Source organism: Indicator indicator, chromosome Z (genome assembly GCF_027791375.1).
Source record: "Indicator indicator isolate 239-I01 chromosome Z, UM_Iind_1.1, whole genome shotgun sequence".
Classification (NCBI taxonomy): domain Eukaryota; kingdom Metazoa; phylum Chordata; class Aves; order Piciformes; family Indicatoridae; genus Indicator; species Indicator indicator.
The window spans coordinates 63,503,659-63,525,126 of NC_072053.1; the positions used below are offsets into that span (position 1 = coordinate 63,503,659).

At 42.1% G+C, this 21,468-nt stretch overlaps 1 protein-coding gene across 1 annotated transcript in view; it reads left to right on the forward strand.

Moving 5' to 3' along the window:
* The window catches only part of LOC128979546 (neuronal acetylcholine receptor subunit alpha-7-like), a 63,805-nt gene extending 43,609 nt beyond the window's left edge, over window positions 1-20,196 (forward strand). Inside the window, exons 7-10 of the mRNA XM_054397835.1 lie at window positions 1,936-2,130; window positions 3,406-3,492; window positions 9,110-9,219; window positions 19,675-20,196. Coding sequence (XP_054253810.1) covers window positions 1,936-2,130; window positions 3,406-3,492; window positions 9,110-9,219; window positions 19,675-20,196 — 914 coding nt within the window. The remainder of the gene's footprint in view (window positions 1-1,935; window positions 2,131-3,405; window positions 3,493-9,109; window positions 9,220-19,674) is intronic.
* Window positions 20,197-21,468: the final 1,272 nt, after the last annotated feature.

The window sequence follows — 21,468 nt, forward strand, 5'->3', positions numbered from 1 at the left end:
CATTTAACACACCATGCAAGAACTAATCAGTGTAAAGAACGTTATTTTCAGCAAAACCGGAATGAGCTTTTACAGAGAGGAAAGTCTCTGACCCAGAAAAGTGTCAAAGTGTCCACCAGTTATTAACAACTGCAAATAACTGAGTTCAGTATATCTTCCTTCCCTTCTGTGCTTTGGAAGATACCTGTGTTTTTGTAAGAGGAGTCTGAGCCCAGAACTATCTATTCAGTGAGCTACTGGTGAGTTACTTCTAATTCATTTTACGTTGCTGTCATGAAGATTAACATTGCACATGGAAATTAACAGAGCTTAGGTCACATTAAGGAGAGCTTGCAAAAGGGACTTTTTATCTTCTGGTCTGAATATGTAGAAAAAACTTTAAGTAACACCCTAGGCAACACATGGCCATACTACAGAATCACAGAATATATCTGGTTAGACCTCAAAGATCATCCAGTCCAACCCTTGACCCAGCACTGAAGGGTCAACACTAAACCATGTCCCTAAGTGCCAGATCTACATGCTTCTTAAACACCTCCAGGAACAGTGACTCCACCATAGTCCTGGGCAGGCCATACCAATGTTTGACAATCCTTTCAGTGAAGAAATATTTCCTAATATCCAGACTAAACTTCCCCTGGTGTAGCTTGAAACCATTTCCTCTACTCCTGGCCCTTGTCATCAACCTCTCTTCAGGTATTTGTAGAGAGCAGTGAGATCTCCCCTCAGTCTCCACTTCTCCAGACTGAACAATCTAGCTCCCTCAGACACTCCTCATGGGCCATATGTTCCAGGCCCTTCACGAGCATTAATGCCATTCTCTGGACACACTCCAGCACCTTAATGTCCTTCTTGTAGTGCTGGCCCAGAACTGAACACAATGCTTGAGGTGTGGCCTCACCAGTCCCAAGTACCAATCCTCTATGGAAACTTTGCCATACTTCTGCTAAAACATACACATTGTCACATATTCTGTTGTGTGCACAGAAACAAAAAAGAGGTGAGCAGTGGTGACATGAAAGATACTAGGTGCTGGGTTCTTTCAGCTCCCCTGACATTTCCTATGGTGCTTGCAGCCTCTGCCACACAGCATCTTGGACAGTCTACTGCAGCTCAGTCACCATGATCAACCCTGCAGTACCGCTATGCTGGGAAAATATGTCTCTGAACCTTCAGATATGACAGACTTAAAGCTTAACTTGACATTTCTTTTGAAAATTAACCCATATCCTCTTTTTTTTCTTTTTTTTTTCCCCTTCCTGACAAGAAAGTACTTATAAGACAGAAAAAAAAGAACTGGTGGTATTTGTCAGAGAGAAAATCCTCTTCATGGGCTAGTGAATATGATATCAGCTGTTTATCACTCTTCCTTGGATGCAGGGAGGCATAATGTGTGTTTTACAGAGCTAGTCTTTGTCTACTGCTTGCAGATCTTTCATTACTGAGGTTTAGATGATCAGAAATGGCTAAATGTGGCACAGATAACCTTTACTGGCTAAGCCAGGTCCTAATGGCTCAGGAGGCATGAAAATAAACCCTAGAAAACACATAAAGTGACTAGGAATAACATACATCTTGTAATGGTGCCTCAGACTGCAGATGACCAATAAGCATTAGTTATCTTGCCTTATTTAACCCTATAGAGATTTATTTCCACTTTCAAACAATGTTGAACAGATGCACATTGTTTTTGTCCCCTTTGATTTATTTATCTGTGTGTGCATCATTAGCAACAAATGTTAGAAAATTACTTTTGCCTGATAACTGATTTGGGGGCATCTTTTCTCCCTTAACAATTGCCATAGGACACTTTGAAGCCTTCCTCAAAACGTTGTGTGGCAGAGGTGTCACACACTGTGTCTTAAACTGCTCTTGGTTTTTGGTCTATTTCAAGGGTTTACATGGTTACCATCACTCTGATCACCCTCTCTGTAGGTATCCCAGGAAAAAGGAATGAGATGTACTACGAATGCTGTAAAGAACCCTATCCAGACGTGACATACACCATCACCATGCGTAGACGCACCCTCTACTATGGCTTGAACCTACTCATTCCTTGTGTTCTCATATCTGGCTTGGCACTGCTTGTTTTCCTCTTGCCAGCTGATTCAGGGGAAAAAATTTCTTTAGGTAAGTGCCAAGTTTGTGGGTTTTTTTGGTAAAAATTTTCTGTAAGATGGAAAAATGATTGCTTCGTGGTGTTTGATGAATGAAAGGTTCCTGGGAGGAGCAATGGAAACTTGGTTTCAGAAACTAGGGTAACAGCTTTCTGTATGGCATTCACACAGCTTGTGCTAAACACTTCAAAAATCTTTTGGATTTTTTCCTGTGGTGAGGTAGAACTTGTCAGTTCCCTGTAGGCAGCAGTGATAGTATTATGCCATTGCAGTTGTTCTTTAGTTTATCTCAGTGCATTTCACCGCTGATTAACTGTTTTTCAGGTAGGACACACTAAGACACAGGGTAAAGGGTTGTGAGCAACCTCAGCCGGGCATTGCATTGTCACCTTCCAAGTTCAGCTCCAAATTCACCAAATAACGAGTACCACATGAGTGCAAAGCAGTGACAGCCAAGGAAGGGCTACATGAGATTTACTATAATTTGTGTCAACAATAAAAGCAGGGGCTCTCCCAAGAGGTGAGAGGGGAGAGCTGGAAATGCACAAGACAGGCCCAGGAGAGGCCTTAAGAGTTAATTGTGCACAATTCCAGTCTTGATAGAGGCCTTTAAATCATATGAAGTGTCCTCAACATTAGTAGAACAATCAGGGATATGAGCAGCCTGTCTTAAAAGATGTAAAACACATCCTATGGGGAATAAAAATGCTGTCTATGAAAGATAGGACAGAGAAAAGAAAAAAAATTAGCTGAAGTACAACATTAATGCAAAAATAGAGGACAATGGTTCATGCTTTGACCTTGAGAATTCTCACTACCACAGTAGTTAGGTTTAGCAACAATCTTTCTAGATAGAACAAAGAGCTTCTTTTAAAACAGGACCCTCCTCTTTGAAAGGTATTATATAATTTACAGTAGCAAAAAATTAGACTAATTTCTGTGGAAGTCTGTTCTAGCCCTCACTAACCATCTGAGCTTTGTTTGCACTATGTTTTGGGAAAGCAATGCAGTTTACCCATTGGGCAAGCTTCATTTCTCCTAACAGGAAAGATTTCTCTATTAGTTTATGAGGAGCAAGAGTAATTGAGAAAAGTGAAAGCGAGCAGATAATGCTGTGTCCAAACATGCTCTCACTTTGGGGAAGTTCACATCTACACTGACAGACATGAAGTCATGGGTTTGGCTTAGCCATAGATCAGGACAAGATTATATTTAACAGAAAGTACATCAGAGAAGTAGTTGCAGAGTTTGTGTTCCTTATTCTTCCCCTCACGTTTACTCCCTGCAGGTATCACTGTTCTGCTTTCGCTGACCGTATTCATGCTGCTTGTGGCTGAGATTATGCCTGCAACTTCTGACTCCGTCCCATTGATAGGTAAGTTGTCTCTCTGCTCTGTGCACAATATATGATTGTTCTCAAGAACCGTTCAAAGCATATTTGAGGACTGGCTGCTTTTTTACTACAGTTTTGCTTTTCAGCAATATCAGGACTAAATCTCTGTCTGAGCCTTTTTCTTTGCCTGTGTAAAAAGAGCCTACAAAAAGGCTTTGGAAATATCAGATAAACTGGTAATTGCAAAGATTGGACACAGAATTATACACAATGTGGATGATCGTGTAGGCAAAGCACAAAATCAACACCACAAGAACACAGGCACAAGTAGGATACTGAAGTAGTACTCAGCCCTGGCTCTGGGTTCCTTGAATCTGTCTGTAAAGCCCCTTCAACAGCACTTCTGATGAAACTGTGTGCATAGAGAGCTTTTGAAAATCTCAGTGCTGCTTGCTAGAGAAAATTAATCTTTCTTCTTCCTCATTACTCACCTTCGTTGCTCTTATGCATCACTTATCCCCCTGGCTCCTTGTCCTCATCTCTCTACCTCAAGAGCAACTCAGAAAACTACAGTTCAAATTCAAATATATCTCTGGAGCATTTCTATCCTGTGCTGAAAAACTGTGGGATAGATTATCACTGGGAATGTGGGCCAGACAGGCATTGTTACATCTTCTGTTTTCATAGGACCATCCCTTTATCATGGGGCACCGGTTTCTCAAATGTGCACTGGAGAAAACATTATTCCATGACCCCATAGCAGGGTAGAGAAAATAAATCTGCTTGATTTACTAAATGAAGAAGTATGAACACCACAGCAAAACTAAAAATAGTTTAATTATCATATCCTGAGGGGAGATCTATATTTGGGTGTAAATCATTACTAAAGCATACATTCAAGACAGTGCAAATATACAAAAAACCAATACACCTAGGAGCTGAAGGAATGTACTCTTCACACTGTGTAACTAAAACCTCAAACATGTTATATCATGAGTAAGACAACAGAGAATTAAAACCTCATACCTGTCTCTGGGAAAGGAGAGTGATTATGCAACAGTAAAGGCAAAAATGCCCATAGACAGGAGTTTCTAAAAGCCTCCAAATAACTTGGACATTTTATTAAATGTCAGCAGGATTCTTGCCTCTGTGTTACACAGGAACTTCCAAACAAAGTCAAAAGCCTTACTAAAGCTGATGGAAAAGACATCTACTCTAGTTCTGTTGTCCACAAATACTGTCATTTCATTATAAAATGAAATTGTGTTTTGGGCCCCTCATTATAAGAAAGACACTGAGGTCCTGGAGCATGCCCAGAGAAGGCCAATGAAGCTGGTGAAGGGTCTGGAGAACAGATCTTGTAAGCAACTGGCTGAGGGAGCTGCAGTTTTTTAGCCTGGAGAAAAGGAGTCTGAGGGGAGAACTCTTTGCTCAACTAACTGAAAGGAAGCTGGAGCCTCTTCTCCCTAGTTACAAATGGTAGGATGAGAGGAAATGGCCCAAGTTGCACCAGGGGAGGTTTAGATATTAGAAAAGTCTTTCTCACTGAAAGGGTTATCAAACACTGGAATAGCCTGCCCATGGAGATTGTTGACTCATGATCTCTGGAGGTGTTTAAAGGATGCATAGAGGTTCCTGCTAAGGGCTGTGGTTTAGCAGCAGACTTGGTAATGTGAGAGAATGGTTAGCCTTGATGATCTTGAAGGTCTTTTCTAAACAAAATGATTCTATGTCTCTGTGTAGATCAGAAATTATTTATCCTTAATAAATGCAGGCTGGCTCTTCCCAGTCACCACCTTCTCTCTCAGTTGTCCATAAATGTTCCCCAAGGATTTTCTCCACAGTTTCTGTAGGGACCAAGGCCAGAATGATGGAGTTTTTGGTTGTCTGGATCGTTCTTTTGGACTTTTGTGAAGATGGGTACAACTTTCGTCTTTCTCCAGTTGTCAGGGCTCTTTCCCATCTCCACGGCCTTGCAAAGATACCCTTAGGATGCTCAGTGATACCTGTATGGTCCTATGGACTTGGACAGTTTCAGATGTCACAATCAATCCTTGATTCCATCCTTATCCAGTGCTGGTGGGGTTTTTTTGTCCTTGACCTAGGTCTCTAAGTACCGAGACATAAGAGACCTTGATAGTGTAAACTGAGGCAAAACACACACTTACGTGGCATTATCTCCATCCACTGTCACTAAAACATGCAGCAGGATGCCTGTGTTTTCCTTGTTCACCTTTTTACTGTTTGCCTAGGAAATATTCCTGTTACCCTTTACTCCCTTGGCAGTCTCAAATCTAGAGCTTTAACATTCCTAACATGAGCCCTAATGCCCACATAATGCTTCCAAACTTTCCTTTTCCAGCCTATCCTTGCTTCTTACATCCCTTTCTTTTCTGCGCTGCAACTCCATGGTGAGCATGGTTTAGCCATGCTTATCTCCTGGTGTGTTTGTTTATCTCTCAGGTTAATAGAAGGAACTTTTCTTTCACTTAGAAGCTGCTGTATTTTAAGCTCCCATAATTTCATAGTTTTCTTGTGCTGCTTCCACAGTTTTCTTGTGCTGCTTTTTCTTTCAAAGGTTCCCAGCTACTAGTTCCCTGAAAAATGAGAAATCTGCTCACCTGAAGTCAAATAATCTGCTGCTCTGATTCTTCATAGTATTGAATGCCACTATTTTGTAATAACTACGTCCTAGGTCAGTTTTTCCTTACTACTGAAGAGCAGAGCCACCTGTGCACCACCTCTGTTTTGCCTGTCCTGTACTTCTGATATATTTCAGAAAACCTCAACTGCTTGCATCCTACCACGTTTCCTTTCCAACAGGTCCAAGCCCCCATGACAACCAGGATCTGTGATACAGAAGCTTCCCTGAGTTGCTTTAAGAAGGCTTTATTGACATATCCCCCGTGTTTGTGTGGTCTCTAACACACTCCCACCACACCATCATCCTCATTGTCTTCTTCACTGAATTTGATCCCCAAGTTCTCCAGAGATCTCATTCATCCCACAAAGGAGTCCATTACAGCTGAGTGGCTCTATCATGTAGAGGGCAACCCGAGTTGTCTTCTCTGTCTTTCCCCTGAAGAGGTGTACATGGTAGTTATTGTTTCATGACCACATGCAGAGTTCCATTTGCCCCTGCATGTTTCCCAGACTTCATGCATTTGTTCACACTGGAGATGAGTCCCTCTGCTTTGTTTCACAATTTCTGAGGTTTTTCTTGCTCTTGCCTCCCATCACCCTTGTTTTTTCACATTTCTCCATTTAACCTCCCTTCCATGGTTTTCTTAGTTTAAAGATCTGCTCCTAATTCCTTGCTTCACTCCAGATTGGCAGGGGAAAATTGCTCACCCATTTGGCTTCTGCATCCAAGAAGTCCCTGTTTAGCAAGTGCTCAAAGCTGGGCTATAAGGTTTTACACACTCTTGAGCTCTGAAAACCCTATCCTTACTCTGACAGACATAGTCTATCCACAGTGATTTTATAGGTAGTCCCAAATTAAATATTTTAGCTGATGAACTGGATATACCAGGTCATGATCACAGTTTTTCATATAATCATTTAATTGTTTTGATTGGAAAAGACCTCTAAGATTATCAAGTCCAAACATCAACCTACACCACCATGGCCATTAAACCATGTCCTTAAGTGCCATGTGATCTCTGTCATTGTGATCTCTGGTTTGGTTGAAAATCCTCAGGAATGCATGTAAGGAAAAGTAAGATTCAATTTTTGGAGAATCAGTTTGGTTAACATCAGGTTACAAGAATAAACAATGCTTCTGTAGATTCAAGGATGCAAGTAATTTGATCTTTAAGTAGACCATTGCTGGTCTGCAGAAAAGCCACTGCTGTTGGTCTTCATGCGTGTGGGAGAGAGATGCTCTAAAAAGATGACTCAACACACTTTAAAAATCTGCATTATTTTCTTAAGGTCTGTTTTTTAAAAACAAATATGCATCCACACCTGGACCTGGATGAATACTCCCAGCCTTTGCCAGTACAAACCTACTAGTGCCTAATATGTTGTACCTCTTACATTTTCTTGCTTTCTGACTTAAAGATTTAGGTAATAAATTGCAGTAACATAGGAAATTCTCACAGATGATATTTGGAGTGTCTTTTATGGGGGACCAAAGGAAAGCTGATGTAACATTACACCAAGTAAAGAATTAGCTTCTGAGGTCTGGTATATTTGCAAAGAAATGTGGAAATAATTTCCCAGTTCTTAGATAAGGCCTCTCTTCTTTGACCTCAACTTCCATTTACATTAAATGAAGCACCTTTTAGCCCAAACAGGTCACAAGGAGGGGCAAGATACTTTTTTTTTTCTACATCTCTGCAATGTGATTCCCCCACTCCTTGGTATGTTCTCTACATTCTGTGTCTTTTTGTAAAGCTATGCTGAGCAGAGACTCTCTCAGTCTGCATGTGCAACTCCCCCCCTTCAATGGACTCCCATTTCTGTATACCTACTGACTGTTGTGCTAAAACATGTTAAGAACAAGCCAACTTCTTTTCTGTAAAGAGCCTGTGACAAAACCTGGCTTAGAAATAGCAGCAGGGTGCTCAACACCTTTGAACAATAGGACTCTGCTGCTCCTCTACACTGTAAGGTGATGGATAGAGCTTTGCTTCCGACAGTGGTGCAGATCCTCTTTGTGCCAAGAAACATTTCAGCTGGGCAGACTAGGTCATTATGTTTGTTCCCTGCGCTCACTCAGCTTTCTGGGACTTGCATTCATGTCAGTAAGTATCTACCCCTGGCCCAGCAGCTTGATTTCTCCTATCCTTCTCCTTTTTTGGGGGGAACAAGATATTCTCAGAGTCCAATTTCCATCACAGCAGTCTTTCAGAAGCTGAATTCTGCCCTTCTGCAAAGTCATCTGCAATGCCAAAGAAAGGAAAAGTCTAGGAATGAGAGCAAATATGCCTGTTTCTATTTAAAATATTAACTAACTGTACTACCACTTAGGATATATATTTGCAAGTCCCATTTCTGGCTTTCAGAATCTTGATTTCTTTCTTGTGTGGCAGGCTTAAATTTAGCACTCAGCAAGGGCATAGCATGCTGTTGCAGGACCCAAAGGAAGTGCTCTTGAAGGCTAAGAAGGGTGCTGAAAAAAATGCCTAATTCCTTGTGAGCAGTGATGGGCAAGGAAAGGAGTCTAGTGACACTTCTTTCAGGCGTCCAGTGACACCATGAAGGCAACTTTTCCCTTCAGCATCTCTGCTGTGGGACACCCAGAACTGGGGATGCTAGTGTTCAGTGGATCTGGTCAGGTCAGCTTTTCACTGTCCTGGCAGAAGTTAGGGAGGTCGTCCTTAGCTGGAGGTCCTACATTCTTCTCATGGAAAAAAACCCAAGCAGTTCACACCTTGCACTGGTTCTGGTTATTCTGTAGCTGGACAGGAGGGGGCTGAACATGTATATCAAAAACTTCAAATGCCTCAAATGCTTCAGGGTGAAGGACCAGAGAAGAGGGTGTTTGGATGTGATGCATTACTACTCAGATGGCGATCTTGAGGCATGGACAAGGAATATTCATTGCTTTTTTTTTTTTTTTTTGACTTTTTTTTTTTTGTCGGGCTTTTTGTTTGTTTGTTTGTTGTTTGTTTGTTTGTTTTCCCTCATAACCAAGTTCTTCTTTTACTTGCAGCCCAGTATTTTGCTAGTATCATGGTCATTGTCGGTTTGTCTGTGGTGGTAACGGTGCTGGTTCTGCAGTTCCATCATCACGACCCACAAGCAGGAAAGATGCCCAAATGGGTAAGCAGCTTTGTTGGCAAATATTCAGGAGTCTATAGAAAGAAGAACGAATCTCTAAAAGCTATAGTAAACTATTTGTAGATGAGGGGCAGAAGTTGTTTCGAAGAGTCAGCTGCAGACAGCGTGCTTGACACGTTTGTTATTGGAGGGAGAGAACAAACACAGCAAATTTAGTTGTCTGTCAAAAATGTATGCATTATTAAAAAAAATTATTTAGACTTAAGATGGGGTAGTTAAGTCATAGCTGCGTAATCTTGCTCAGCACTCACTTTGCAAGTCCTAACACTGTAGGCAATACCTTTGATTTCTTATTCAGCAAACACCAGTACTGCTAAAATGTGACATTTCAAACATTAAACATTTACTCTCCTCTGCTAGGCAGTTTATCTGGCTTATTCCTTTACAGAGGTTCTCAGTGCAACTCATTACAGAGCTGTAATCACCCAAAACAAAGAGAGAAAGTGAACCCAGTTTACTTCTGTCTTGTTGATATTCTAGTTTTATGGTCTGGATCTCTGTGTTTCTGGGAGATCAGGAACCCAAATGCCTGAGCCCAGTAAGGGTGTTGAATACAGAACTCAGATACGATTTTCACAGCTTGGAGCTCACTGCTACTGTACCACCAGCAGAAACAGAAAGGCAACACTGTTGGCCTTGATCTGCCTGTGCTGATGATACTTCTGGACTTCCCTGGCTTGGAAATCTGCCTTCTGTTGAAGCCACACCCATTTGTCTTTGTGGAAAATCAGTTTTGCCTGTTGCTATCCCATCAGTTCTTAGTGCATTAGTATGAAGACTCTCCTTTCTCTACAGCAGCAGACTCTGCTTAGTGAGGTCTGTCTTTCAAGAGGAATGCATTTCCTTTAAATTTTCAAGTTAAAAGAAAACTGTGCCTTTTTTGGTTTTCTTTTCCCCTCTCTCTTCCTCCCCTGAGAACAGATTTTAGAATAAGCAAGCTATGCTTTGTGTTTACCAAAACCAAAAGGAATAAAAGCAGAAGCATATACAAATAATCACTGTCAATTATCTGCCTACCTTAGTTTCACAGAAATCTGACTGTACAGCATCCTCTGGTACCTCATTCACCACATTTGTCATGTGAGACAATTATCTTGACACTATGTTGAATGTCACATGGTTACCAATGTCAGCCTGGAACAGAACAAATTTTAGCTCTCCAAAAATAAATGAAAGCATAAATGCAAATTCGGAAAAAAAAAAAAAGAAAAAAATTCCAGTGCTATTTAAACATACTAATAATTATTTCTAACAGTGCTCTATCATTTAACATTACCTTACTTTCAAGACAACAGAGCAGGTGAATTCTGGATTAACACAGAATCACAGAATGTTAGGTGTTGGAAAGGACCTAGAAAGATCTAAGTCCAACCCCCCTGCCAGAGCAGGATCACTTAGAGTAGCCACACAGGAATTCATCCCGGTGAGTTTTGAAGGTCTCCAGAGAAGGAGACTCCACAACCTCTCTGGGCAGCCTGCTCCCATGTTCTGTCACCCTCACAGTTCCATATGCATCTGTTGCCTCTTATCCTGTCATTGGGCATCATTGAGAAGAGCCTAGTTCCATCCTCCCAACACTTGTCCTTCGCGTGTTTATAAACACTAATGAGGTCACCCCTCAGTCTCCTCTTCTCTGAGTTAAAAAGACCCACCTCCCTCAGCCTTTCCTTGGAAGGGAGATGTTGCACTCCCTTCAGCACCTTTCTGTCTCTGTGCTGGACTCTTTCAAGCTCTTTCCTGTCCTTCTTAAACTGAGGGGCCCAGAACTGGACACAATATTCAAGATACAGCCTCACCAGGGTAGAGTAGAGGGAATGGCAACTTTTCTTACCTACTAACCACAGCTCTTCTAATACACCCCAGAACGGCACTGGCGTTCTTGGCCACAAGGGCACATTGCTGGCTCGTGGTCATCCTATTGTCCACCAGAACTCCCATGTCCTTTTCCCCTTCACTGGTTTCCCAAACCTATACTGGTCCATGGGGTTATTCTTTCGTAGATGCAAGTCTCTGCATTTGTCCTTCTTGTATTTCATTGAATTTCTCCCTGCCCAGCTCTCCAGCCTGCCCAGGTCTCACTGAATGGTACCACTTCAAGTGTGTCAACCACTCCTCCCAGTTTTGTGTCATCAGCAAACTTGCTGACAGTGCACTCTGTGCCCTCATCCAGGTCGTTGATGAATATATTGAATAGTACTGGTCCCAGTACTGACCCCTGAGGGACTCCAGTAGATACAGGCCTCCAGATAACCTCTGCCCAATTGATCACAACCCTGTGACTTATTTCCTTCAACCAAGTCACAATCCATCTCATTACCCAATTGTCCAGACAACAATCCCTGCATGTAAGCAAGACCCGAGAGCATAAATCTGGGTGAACCTATTTCAGATGCCCACATGGGCAGGGTGTGGTGGTTTGTCTCTGGCCTGGAGGCCAGATGCCCACCAAAGCCGCTCTATCACTCCCCCTCTTAAATGGACAGGGGGAGAGGGGAGGAAGAAGAAAAAAGAAATTGACCAAAGCTAATAATAAGATAGAAGCGAATTTAATAACAATAATAGTCAAAAGCAATAGACCGCGCGGAAGCAAGAGAGAGATGTTAGTCTCTGCTTGCCATCAGCAGGACGATGGTCAGTCTCAGGAAGCAGGGCTCTCTAAGCTTGGTAGTTGCTTGGGAGGATAGACGCCATGGACCAATCCCCCCACTTCCTTCTTTTACTTCATTCTTATATCTGAGCTGACGTCATATGGCAGGGAATACCTCTTTGGCCAGTCCAGGTAAGCCAGCTCAGCCATGTCCCCTCCCAAGATCCTGCCCATCCCTCAATGTACTCTTGGGGCAGGGAAACATTGAAAAGACATAGCCTGGGTACTTATTCAACAGTAGCCAAAACACTGCTATGTTATCAACTGCTGCTGCAAAACACAGCACTGGAGAATTAACTCCAGCTTGGCCAAACCCAATACAATCTTGGCTCCCCGTTGGGGAATCAAACCCCGGTCTCCCGCGTGACAGACGGGGATACTTACCACTATAGATGAAGTAGCATAATAGTCTTTACAGGCAATTTTATTTCTTTGGCTGCTTCTTGAGGAGCCTACACACAAAATCTCATACTAAATCTTCTCACAGGCCCTGCAAGACAGCTCTTGCTGTCTACTAGTCTCTTGTTTTCTTGGCTGGAACCATGGCATGCAACCAATTCTTACTTGAGGATATTTTTCAGTGGCTTGATGGCTGAACTGTCTGTAGCTTAACTACACTGAAAAAAAACTGTCATCAGAAAGCAAAGACTCTGGAAAGCATTACTGGGAAGTGCAGAATATATAGGCTGTGAAAGCTGTAGATCATCCAAGATGAAAGGGCTGAGAGATTTTTTTTTTAAAAAAAAAGATGAATGACAAACGTGTAGGGAAGAGCATAACCCCACAAAAGTGGACAAGGCTCTGTCATTAAGATTCATGGCAAAGTCTTAATTTAATTTAATCTTTTTCCTGTCCATCTCTGTCAGATGTTTCTTACAGAGACATCTTGAAAGGCTTTTGGTTACTAAAACCCATGAATCCAAAATATACCATCTGCAGAAAGAAGGAAATTGCTTACCTGAATCTTGTTCTGTGCAATTCCAGCCCCAGCCAATACTCCTACCATCTACTTACTTCCTACACCCTCCTCATCCTGGCAAAGACAGACATTAGTTTATCACAATTCTCTAACCCTCCTGCTTAAATGAAATTAGCTGCTGGACTAAGGAAGGCACTCAGCTCTGGTGGGAACAGCTTCAGGCCTTAGAATATTTAATGAGTTTCATTGCCTAAACACTCACCTTCAGAGAATCACAGAATGGTATGAGTGTGGTGGGTTTAAAATTTCCCCCCCAACATTAACTTTGTCAGACTAGCTCAGTTTGGAAGCAAAATGAGCTGTATGTACCAGCCAAACGACAATTTACAATGGAATGCAATGAATATGTACAAATATACAGTATTTGCAACATTGACAGGTATTTAGAAGTGACAAAACAGTACAAGGACCCCCCCTGGCCAAAGACCAGGGAAGAATCTGTATCAGCTTCCCTCCTCCATGCCTCCCACTGGCCCCACTGTACAAAGGGAAAAGGAAAGAAACAGAGAAGTTAATACCAGACTAAACAATGCAGCCAAGGTGAGCAAAGCCTATTAGTATCAGAGAAGAAGTAAGAAGAGAGGAACTGAACTAGAGATTGTTTTGGGAACCAAATGTTATGGGAGCTATCCTCCCAATGGAATTGCTTAGAATGATCATTATTTTCCTTTTTACACCCAATAGTGATTTGTTTACAGTTTTACTACTTTCTGCTCAAGATCTGTGAAAAATTTTAAAGGCATAGCCCTAAACTACCACAAGGAGCTAGGACCTCTTAAGATCATTGAGTACAACTCTCCTGCCAGACTGAGATCACCTAAAAGAAATCATACAGGAAGATGTCCAAGTGAGCCTTGAAAGTCTCCAGAGAGGGAGACTCCACCACCTCTCTGGGTAGCCTATTCCAGTGCTCTGCCACCCTCAAAATAAAGAAGTTCCTTCTCATATTTAGATAGAACTTACTATGTTTATGCCCATTACCTCTTGTCACTGGGGACCACTGAGAAGAGTCTGCCTCCATCTTCTTGATACTCACTCATTAATAAGCATTAATTAGATCCCCCTCTCAGCCTCCTCTTCTCCAGACTAACCAGACCCAGCTTTCTCAGCCTTTCCTCATATGATAGATGTTTCAGTCCCTTAATCATGTTCATGACCCTGCACAGGACTCTCTCCAGTAGTTCTTTGTCCTTCTTGACCTGGGGTGCCCAGAGCTGAACACAGTACTCCAGGTGAGGCCTCATGAGCACACAGCAGAGGAGGAGCAGAACTTCCCATGATCTACTGGCCACACTACCCATTGTTTTTCAGCAGTCCTAGTTAACTAGTGAAGTTCTGGTGGACTGGAGGTTAGCAAATGTGGCACTCATCTACAAGAAGGGCTGGATGAGGATCTGGGAAACTACAGGCCTGTCAGTCTGACCTTGGTGCCAGGGAAAGTCATGGAGCAGGTCGTTGTGAGTGAGTGACATCGTGTGTCATGTGTGGGACAACAAGATGATTTGGCCCAGTCAACATGAGTTGGGCAAATCTTGTTTGACCAATGTGACCTCCTTCTATGACAAGGCGACCCCCCCTGGTGGACAAGGGAATAGCTGTTGATGTTATTTACCTTGACTTTAAGTAAGGCCTTCAGTTTCCCACAGCATCCTCCTGGAGAAACTGACTGCTCATGGCTCATGCTGTGTGGGCATAAAGAACTGTCTGAAAGGCCAGGCACAAAGAATTTTGGTGAATGCCGTTGCTGGCCTGTCACAAGTGGTGTTCCCCAGGACCAGTTCTGTTTAACATTGAGTATACCCTCAGTAAATTTTCAGGTGACACTAAACTGGGTGGGAGAGTTGATCTGCTTTAGGGTAGGAAGGCTCTGAAGAAGGATTTGGACAGACTGGATCAGTGGGCCAAGGTAACTGTATGAAATTTAACAAGGTCAAATGCTGGGCCTTCCACTTGGGTCACACAACCCCATGAAATGCTAACAGGCTTAGGGCAGAGTGGTTGGAAAATTACCTGACAGAAGAGGACCTGGGGTGTGCTGGTTCGCAGGTAGCTGAACATAAGCTGGTATTGTGCCCAGGTGGTCAGGAAGAGCAGCAACATCCTGGCCTGTATTAGGAATAGTCTGGCCAGCAGGAGTAGGGAAGTGATTGTGCCCCTGTACTCAGCACTGGTGAGGCTGCACCTGAAATACTGTGTTTGGGCCCCTCACTACAAGAAGGACATTGAGGTGCAGGAGTGTGTCCAGAGAAGGGTCTAGAGAACAAGTCTCATGAGGAGCAGCTGAGGGATGTGTGATTGTTTAGTCTGTAGGCTGAAGGGAGACCTCATTGCTATCTACAACTACCTGGAAGGAAATTGGAGGAAGGTGACTTTGTTCTCTTCTCCCTGGTATTGGGTGATAGAGTGAGAGGAAATGGCAGCAAGGTATGCCAGAGGAGGCATTGGAAAAAAAAAATTACTAACAGAGTATTCAGGCATTGGAAAGGATGTCCAGGGAGGTGGTGGAGTCATTCCTGGAGGTGTTCAAGGTATGTGTGGACACTGCACTTCAGAACATGGTTGAATGACCATGGTGGTCTTAGACTTGGTGATCTTAGAGGTCTTTTCCAAATAAAATGGTTCTATGAGTCTATGGTTGAGAGAGGGAGGAGATGTGCACGTTGATATTTAGACTTTCTAGGTGTTCAGTTCTTCCCTTACTCCACTGCTGAGAACACTATCTTCATTTATGTCAAACTTTGATGACTTGCTAAAGCTGACTTTTTCCAGGAAATTAGTTTAAATCTGAGGTGTTCAGTCAGGACATTTGCTGCTTACTTATTTGAGACATGAGAGCTGCTGCCTACTTGACACTTTTCGTAAGGTCTGCTGAGCTAGCATGGAAAACATACTAAAGAAGGTCCAGCTAAGGAGCAGCTTGGGATTGGGTAACTTCAAGTGTGGGTTACAGCTCCATCAACCTTCCTCTGCTGACAACCAACACTGCTGCACAGGTAAAGACATATGGAGAGACCAAGCACAGGAAGAGCAAAGGCTCTCCTCCTGGCATTAGGCCCAGACAGGCCTAAAAGGCCTTGAGATACTCCCCCACCATTACCCAACAGGGAAGCATCTTCCACGTAAGCAGAGAGGGAAGAAAGAGAAGAGAATGACTTTGCAGATGGATTTATAGGGGGCAGGATTTACGGGTAGAAATACGCCGTTTCCTGTGTCCACCTTATTGCGTTGGACACTCGGACACCGGAGGTGTAGCTTATCTGGCAGCAACAGGAGGCACCCAGCCTGAACTGCCAGAGTTGGGTTGGAAGGAACCACTGTAGGTCACCTTGTCCAACCCCTCTGCAGTGAGCAGGGACATTTTTAACTAGATCAGGTTGCTCAGGGGCCCATCAAGTTTGACCTTGAGTGTCTCCAGGGATGAGTCCTCCTTGGGCAACTTCTTGAAGTATTTCACAGAATTATTGAGGCTGGAATAGACCTCTGAGATCATTAAGTCCAGTCTGTGACCTAACAGCACCACCTTGACTAGACCATGTCATTAAGTGCCACATCCACGTCTAGGGATGGCAACTCCACTACCTCCCTGGGCAGTCCATTCCAGTGTCTAACTACCCTTTCCATGAGGAAGTGCTTCCTAACTTCCATCCTAAATCTCTCCTGGCACAGCTTCAGGCCACGCCCTCTCATCTTGCCACAAGTTGCCTGGGAGAAGAGCCTGACCCCCACCTTACTACAACTTCCTTTTACTTAGTTGTGGAGTGTGATAAGGTCCCCTCTAAGTCTCCTCTTCTCCACGCTGAACAACCCCAGCTCCCTCAGCCTCTCCTCACAAGAGTTTCCCTCCAGGCCCCTCACCAGTCTCATTGCTCTCCTCTGGACCTGCTCCAGCTCCTCAGTATCTTTCTTGAAGTGAGAGGCCCAGAACTGCACACAGTACTCGAGGTGAGGCCTCACCAGTGCCAGGTGCAGGGACAGAATTACATCCCTGCTCCTGCTGGCCACACTATTCCTGATACAGGCCGAGACACCATTGACCTCCTGTGCCACCTGGGCACATTGCTGGCTCATGTTCAGCCGGTTGTCAACCAGCACTCCCAGGTCCCTCGCCGCCAGGGCCTCATTTCATAACCCTCATTATAAAAAACTTCCTCCTGATTTCCAGAGTTGTGTGGGGAAAGGCAAGAGAACTCTGGATCTTTATTGTGCCTAAATCAGGTTTGTTACATTTCAGTCTTCTGTTATGCATTAAATCTGGACATTCACAGATTTGCTCAGGTTTTGATGACTCTTTTCAGGAGAGCTTTAGCTGAAGATTTTTCTCTCTGCACTAGGTCAGGCAGGTGACTGTGATGGAAGCTAGTAATACAGCTGTGTTATTGTTAGGGGAGGACCTTTCAGGAAAGGATCACAGTAGGGTTAGTCTGTTCATATCTGAGGGTAGCTACACCTATGCACCTCCTTCACAGAAACACATATATGATAATGCAGGTGAGAACTTAGATTAATACCATCATGCCTGAGCTGTTTTCCAACAACCCTATGCTGCAGCCATCTCCTGAATTACTTGGCATGGCAAGAAGAGATTAGTTCTTGAGTGTCTGTGTTTTCAAGGAAACAAAGCAAATGAAAATCTGTATTGTTATCTTCTGTGTATTTATATTTATCTGGGAAATGAGTTTGTCTGTATTTACAAATGTAATTTCCCAAGGGAGTGAACACTTTGTCTTGAGAGAAAAAGTAGCATGCCTGTAGAATAGGTATTTTTCAACTCACATCTCCTTCCAGAGCTAAGGGGAGCATATGAACATTTTCTAGTAAGTCTGCTTGGCTTAGTATTTTGGAATCTCAAAGTACTGGAGAGTCTATTTCTTACTCCCCTTTCCCCTGACACTGCTGAGATGTTGCTAGTAATTAGAACCTTTATTTTGTTCCATGATTGCCCATTTTGAGTTCATAAGCAGTTCCAGAGAACATTGTAATTAGGAAGGTTCAGCTAAACACAGGATCAGTTTTTTTAAACTGCTACATTATAGTTTTCTATTGGTCTGTGGTGATCATGGGGTAAATAATGAAATATTTAAAGACCCCAATGAAGGCAGAACAAAATGAAGCACAGGGAAATAGTCTTTCAGGATACAGAATAAAATATTCATTAATAGGAGAGAAGCAGAAAGGCTCATAGAAAATCTCACCGGGTTGTGACACAGAAGAGCTCACACTACAGAATTTAAAAATCATGTAGCCATCTTCCATTGCTCATTGGTTTTGGCTTTTGCTATTATTATTCCCATTTGTGGCAATTAATTCCTCCTTATTTTTGAAATTTCAGTGGCAGCTCAAAGTGCTAGCTATAATTTCCTCTTCCCTGCATCTACCACTGTGCACTATCTAAAATAACCTTGGAGGCTAAGTGTAGTCCTGAGTCAAACACAGTCAAAGTGACAGGAGAAGCATTATAGTTTAGAGCCAGAGCTCAGAAGTGAAACCAAAGGTCATGTCCAGTCTCTCCTGAACATCAGATTATTTTACTTACAACCAGAATGATAAAGTCATTAAAGAGGACACCTGTCTTCACAGGTGGACTCTCACAAGCACATTGGAATGTCCATTTTGTAATACCTGAGGACTTTATAATTACAAGATTTTACTGATTTAGAATAGAATAGAATAGAATAGAATAGAATAGAATAGAATAGAATAGAATAGAATAGAATAGAATAGAATAGAATAGAATAGAATAGAATAGAAAGAATAGAATAGAATCAAGAAGGCTGGAAGAGACCTCAAAGATCATCGAGTCCAACCTGTCACCCTACACCTCATGCCTATCTAAACCATGGCACCAAGTGCCACGTCCAATCCCCTCTTGAACACCTCCGGGGATGGTGACTCCACCACCTCCCTGGGCAGCTTTGCTGTCCAAGGTTTCACAGCCTTTTTACTGCCTTACACAGCAAACAACAGTCACAATAAGAATTCAGGCTCATATTTCAGACAACATGTAGGAAGTTCAAGTCACTGCGTGAAAACACGGGATTCACTCTGTGGAGTTAGTTCATTTGATGACCTCAACAAGAAATATGAGTCACAATCTGCCTCCTGCAGGTCAGAGTGGTCTAATGATGCACCAGCGCAGTTGCGCACCAGAGTATGGTAAAACGGCAGCAGTTAACAGTCACGTTCAGATTTTGAACCACACAGTTTAACCGATGCATTTTCACTCTTTTGAATAAAAGCCTACTTCACTATGTGGCTGAACTCCTCAAAGTAGTATTAAAATGGTTTTCAAATAAAAAGCCATTCAAAACAACCAGCAACTGAGGCTGTTTATTTAGACTTACATTATAGGGATGGGAGTGGGGAATATGCTAAAAAAGGCTGTTAGTCTGTTGTATAAAGTGTTTTCCAACCAAATATAGACATTTGCCTACCAAATATTTAAGTATATCTGGTTCTGTATGATCTGGGAAATGTTTGAAAACCATGCAGTCAATTTTGTAGCCTCACAAATGTGCTCAATTACAGATATCTAGGATAGTTTGCTCAAGGTAATAAGAATAATTTTGTAAAGTAAGATTTTACATCTCTTCTGCTTTATAAGATAGGTGGACGTTGACCATCTGTCATCCTTGGGAAGAAGTCAGATAAAGAAAACCCCCAAACGTATGAAAGCAGATAGCTGGACAGGATAAAATGCAATCAGTCGTTCTAAAGGACCATACAGACTAACTATAGTATTCACAAAATATTTCAAAAACTTTCAAAATGCAGAATATTTCACTTTATTTCTATTGTGATCACTCTCTTCCAGGTCCGCATAATCCTACTGAACTGGTGTGCATGGTTTTTAAGAATGAAAAAACCTGGGGAAAATATAAAACCTCTCTCTTGCAAGTACAGCTTTCCCAAGCACCATCTGAGCCTAAACAGCATGGAGATGGATGTCCTACCTGGGCACCAGTCCAGCAATGGCAACACAATCTACAGCTACCACATGGCAGATAATCCATGCTGCTCCCAGATGAATAATCTGGGTAGCAAGAGTGGAAAGATTACTTGTCCCTTACCAGAAGATATTGAGCTTCTTCAGAAGAAAGTCGTAGTGGATACTGTACCAGTGATCGTGAAGATCTTGGAGGAAGTTCAGTTCATAGCAATGCGCTTTAGAAAACAAGATGAGGGTGAAGAGATCTGCAGTGAGTGGAAGTTTGCAGCTGCTGTTATAGACAGATTATGCCTTGTTGCATTTACCCTTTTTGCCATTATTTGCACGTTTACAATACTCATGTCTGCTCCAAATTTTATTGAAGCTGTTTCAAAGGATTTTGCATAAGGATTTCAAAGATGAGCATGATAATTTAAAAGCGAATATTGCCAGTAATTCTACTGCATAATTTGAATTAAATAGTGAAGTGTACTTATATGTACTAACATATACAGAAGGGGATGAAAATAATTCCAGGAGTTAATTATTCCTGATACTGTGATTGTAGGTACTGAAGATTAGACATATTGAACTTTGTTACTTATTTTATAGACTAGTGCCACGTGTAATTATGTCCTGATCTGTGAAAAATGGTAGACAAGAATTTAAACATATACTACATTTATTGCAGGTTAACACTAATATCAATGTCTTACTATGAATTTGTGAACTACTAGATATTGTTAATAATTTAAATTATCATTGATTACTATAAGCTTTACAACAGTTTGTTGGTTTGTATATTTGTTTCATCATTTTTGTTTACTGTGGCTGTGACATTCATTTATCAGATTTGACAGACATATCTCTGCAGTCTTATGATGCTGTATTCTGTATTTACAAAAATAAACTATCAATGTGTTGGCTCTTACTAGGACAGTGACTGGAATATTTTCTCAGTAAATAAGTCAGTAGGATATATTTTCCCCTGCCTTTATTTATTTATTTATTTATTTATTTATTTATTTATTTATTTATTTAAATTAGGAAATTTTGTTTATGAGGTTCCATTCATTCCATTAGGCTCACCTCATCTTCCAACACATTCAACTGTTGAAAGTCACTTCCTTGTGAGACCAGCCAGCTGAAACCAATATACAACCTCAACAATTCTATGATTTTGTATGAGATCCAAGAGTATGAAATATAAACACCTCAGTTAATGTTACTTGCAAAGTTTAACACCGCGTACTTAAATCCTACTTGCTTAATTTAGAAGTTCATGGCTAAATTCAGATCATCTGAAGCACCTTTAGCATAACCATAATTGCATAGACAGACTCATCAAGCCTAGTATCCCAACTCTAAGAGGAACAATAATAGTAGAATCATATAATGGCTTGAGTTGGAAGGGACCTTAAAAACCATCTAGTTCCAACTGCAATACCATGGGCACAGACATCTCCCACTAGAGCAGGTTGCTCAAAGCCTCATCCAGTCTGATCTTAAACACTTACAGCCATGAGGCATCCACAACTTCTCTGGGCAACCCATTCAAGTGTCTTGCCACCCCCATGGAAAGAACTTTTTCCTAATGTCTAACCTAAACGTACTCTGATCTCATTTTAAACCATTACCCCTTGTCCAATCACCAGAAGTCCTTATAAAAAGACCCTCTTC